Source organism: Lygodium microphyllum, chromosome 9 (assembly GCF_053477565.2).
Source record: "Lygodium microphyllum isolate KBCC chromosome 9, Lygodium_microphyllum_v1.1.10, whole genome shotgun sequence".
In the NCBI taxonomy this organism is placed as follows: domain Eukaryota; kingdom Viridiplantae; phylum Streptophyta; class Polypodiopsida; order Schizaeales; family Lygodiaceae; genus Lygodium; species Lygodium microphyllum.
Genome location: NC_141143.1, coordinates 98048329 through 98052336, shown reverse-complemented (window position 1 = coordinate 98052336; position 4008 = coordinate 98048329). Strand labels below are relative to the sequence as shown.

At 46.2% G+C, this 4008-nt stretch overlaps 1 protein-coding gene across 1 annotated transcript; it reads right to left on the bottom strand.

Annotated features, from left to right (window-relative positions):
* Window positions 1-1364: 1364 nt before the first annotated feature.
* LOC148031341 (uncharacterized) lies at window positions 1365-3753 on the bottom strand. The gene is made up of 2 exons (XM_087684864.1): window positions 3021-3753; window positions 1365-2177 (listed from the first exon to the last, which is right to left on the bottom strand). Exons 1-2 carry the CDS (start codon window positions 3327-3329, stop codon window positions 1458-1460), a joined length of 1029 nt encoding a protein of 342 aa, XP_087540990.1. The 5' UTR covers window positions 3330-3753; the 3' UTR covers window positions 1365-1457.
* Window positions 3754-4008: the final 255 nt, after the last annotated feature.

Here is a 4008-nt window from a genome sequence, read left to right as displayed (position 1 = left end):
GTAGTCATGGTGGTGTGAATTGCACTCATGGTGGTTCGTTCCTCTGACACTGTCATAATCTGGGCTACTAGTTCGGCCATTGCAACGCGGATTTCAAACCAATGTTTTTCAGCTTTGATATGTTGAAAGCAATTTTAATGGCCTCACAATCCAAGTGATACTTAAAACTGCCTCTTCAGTCCAATCTGTCATCATCTCTGTTTGCACCAAGAAGAAGACTGGGTGCAACGCTAGAGAAGAAGCTTTCTCCTTCCCAATCCCTCACACATGCTCTCAAAATGAAGCTACAACCGCCCCAAGCTTTCCTACATGTGATTGAATAGAAAAATAAACGAGTTAACACAAGAGGATAGTAAGCTTCTCCTCTCCCCCGAAATCTTATAATAAGCATTCTCTGCATGTTACGGATAATTAAAAGCTCTAAGATACAGTGGATTAGCCTACGGACTGAAAAATAAGAAAGAATTTTAAAAGATGGGTACCTGTAGTCTTCTCTTCCTGCTATTTCTAACTATCAATCGCCTCTACTATTTTTATCAATTACTACTTTAGAAATTACTATTTTATGGCAAATCGCCTCTTACTATTTTTACTACTTCAGAAATTACTATTTATGGCAGCTTGTGGAAGCCATGCTTTCAGTAAAGTAACTCTCAGTGCCCTTGGCAGCCTCCTCCACACTTTCAAGCTCTAGCAACTGCTATATTTAGGCAATTTCTGAAAGTATTTACCAGAGCCATCATTGCGAAGCTTGAGACTACAATCCTCCGATGCACACTATCAATAGAGAAGGAAATGATTCCCCACCCTAATTGGCAATGCAGCAATGCTCCTGCAATTTGACATAAGGCAAGGCCAGGTTTCCATATCCTGGTCGAAATTGCAACAGTTTTAGTAAGAGTGGTTATTTTGATGACAGAGCAGCTTTGGCTCCTGAATCCCTCCAAATGTGGAATGGTACTACGGCTATTATCCTTAGGTACATATGGTATATAATAGAAATCGAGGACTGGTGAAGAAGAATAGGCTCCCTACAGAGCTAACTTAATCTTTAATGTATCAAGGGTGCTTTGGCTCTTATGAAGAGATTGACGAAGAAAGATCAAGTGTTAATGACAGGCTTTAGGCTTCTGGGCAAAGCCAGAGATCAACTGTTGTGGACTTTTTACTCGTCGCATCATTGCGAGGTGAATATTTCAATATTAGTATTTCTACTGCTCTCCACCTCTCAATCAAACAAGCAAACAAAACAATTCTCTCAAAAAGACTTCTGATTCGTCAATTAAAACAGAAATTTACCAGCTGAAACTTGTACACCCCTGATTGACACAGGCGCACCAGCTTCGAAGAACCGAGGACTATCATAATTCAAATAGACCGATTAGAACAGCTGTCACTAAATCTGAAAAGATAAGAGTAATTGCAAGATTACAATATATCACAGAGCAAGATAGGAACTAGATTTCCCCACCACCATGAGGTTGTGGAGAGCCAATGGGAGTGTTCTGATTGGAGGCTCTAGACTCCTGTAGAAAAGGATGCTGTTGGGCATACATCATAACTGAAGGCCACAAGTTAGTGGGGCTCTGCTGCATAGAGCCCCATTGACCCGGATAGAGACCACCAGTCTGGGGACTGTTGAAGAACATGCTAGAAGTCTGATTGCCTGCTACAACTGACACAGGGGCCCCTACCGTACCTCCATCAGGTAAAAAGTCCCGGCCTGACAGTAACTCCCTTGGTTCGAGGGCGTCTGTAGAGAGGTAAGCTGCGGCTGTTCGATCTTTGATGCCCAGAAGCTCTCCACCATCACCTAGCATATAACCAGTTGGCATTCCACCCAATAAGATTGGGTTTGAGAACTGCAGGCCCTGCGCTGCATCACATGAGGTAGATGCGAATGCCATGGAGCTTGGAAGCAATGTGGCACCTGATGAGCTGCCTAAGTGACGTGGAGATGCAGTAGTAGAACAGTCCCCAGCTGTGAGCTCAATTGGATCGGTTGTAAGAGGGGACAAGGCACAGCTGAAGCCACCCATGTTATTCAGGCTGCCGGAGCTCAGGGTTGGCGTCAATGAAGCTGGTGTAAGGGAGCTTGGCGTAAACGAACCTCGGCTGAGACCAGTTGTTTGTCGAAGCAAAGCATGACTTTGAGTACCAGAGGTTTGCTGAACAGACTACAAAGGAAAAGGCATACATAGATTGAGGTTATAACAGCAGAAATATGTAATGATGCAAAAGCACAACACAATGAATTTCCTACTTTCAACAAGAACCCTGAGAAAGCCCCGGGATACTAGCAGCTTTTGATGCTGTTTGCCCGATTTACCTATAACCAAGAAATTCCTACACTTAATGCCAGTCTGAGAAAACCCCTTGGATACTAGCAAGCAAGCAGATTCCGACACAATGTCTTCACCTAATGAAGCCTCCAAGGGTGAGCTTCCGCAACAGCTGTAAGCTCACACATGAAAAAACTCAATTTGAGATCCCATTTGCTGAAGCGTATCTAATGTCGTTACCTATGACAGAGAGATTCCTACATTCAAAAGACCTTACGAAAATCCCTGCATACCAGCATACTCACAGCATTGATGCAATGCATTCATTTGGTAACTACTGATTGTTGTAGATTTTCCACAACAGTTCTAAGCTGAAACCCAAAGGCCTACTGATGACCAAACTCAAACCTGTGGCTCCCACTATTTGAGATCCCACCTGCTGCAATGTATCTAATAACATTACCTATAACCAAGAGATCCCCACATTCAAAAGACGTTTACCAATATCGCTGCACACCAGCATCCTAGCAGCACTGATGCAATGCATTAGATTGATAACTACTGATTTTTGTTGAGATTCCACAACAGTTCTAAGCTGAAACCCAAAGACCCACTGATGACCCCACTGAAACCTGTGGCTCTTTCTCTCTCCATAATTGATAACCATCTGCTGCTGTCTAAAGCATTTCAATCTGTCTCAGACGCAGATCTGATGAACAGTCAGTGCTACACACTTACTGGACTCCTGTAGGTGGTTCCATCGGCCTCCACAATCCACCCTGCCTCCCTTGCCAGAGCCCTCAAGACGTCGTTAATGTCCGCGCGCGGAGGCAGGTTGTAGTTCCCGTGCTTGCGCAAGCCGGTCAGAATTTTTGTGGTTATGGACCGGCGATGGCGCTCCCTTATCTTGGTCTTCTCCTTCTCCTTCTCACTAGATAATTTCGGCTTCCGCTGAAACTGCCGCTCGTCGCCATGCACAGCCTTGCCGCTGCCTTCCTCCTCATCGTCCTCCTCTTCTCCTGCTACCAGAGGTGCATCCCTCATCATGCTGATGGCGAGCCCTCTCCAAAAGCATGCAAAATTAGGGAGACTCTCACGGGCCTAAACTGTAAACCTAGCCCTGTCTGGAGAGGGAACGAGCGGACGGAGCGGAGGGCAGCATGAGAAAGCGAGCTGAGATACGGAAGGTTGCAGGAGCTCGAAACCCTAAAAGGCAGGGCTGGAAGGGCAGGGCAGAGCATGGATGGAAGGGAGAGGGGGAGTAAGAGGTGGGGAAGGGAGAAATGGGTGGGGAGGAGGGAGGGGAGGTGGGGGAAGAAGGGGATGGGGGGGCAGCTCCCGCCATGGCCATGGAGAGTGATGATGATGAGGACGAGGAGGAGGTAGTAATGGAGGGGTTGTGGAAGGAGGGAGTTAACAGCTAGCTAGCTAGCTCTCTCTCTCGAGAGTGTGTCTCTCTCTCTCCTTTCAGTTACGCGAACCAGACAAGGACTTTGAATCCCGCATTTATATAATTTCTCCGTTGAACCAAACACACCCACATTATTGTAACCAGGAGATTCTCTCTCGAACCCCCCCTCATGGGATCTCTTGGAGCTCGTTCACATGCGCCTCCCCCAGCTGCCCTTCTCTAGAGTCTACACAATCACAAGCAACGACACCTTCAAACAAATTAGGAAGGAACTTATCCTCCTGACAGCAACCACACCTTACTGTCACTTCGGCC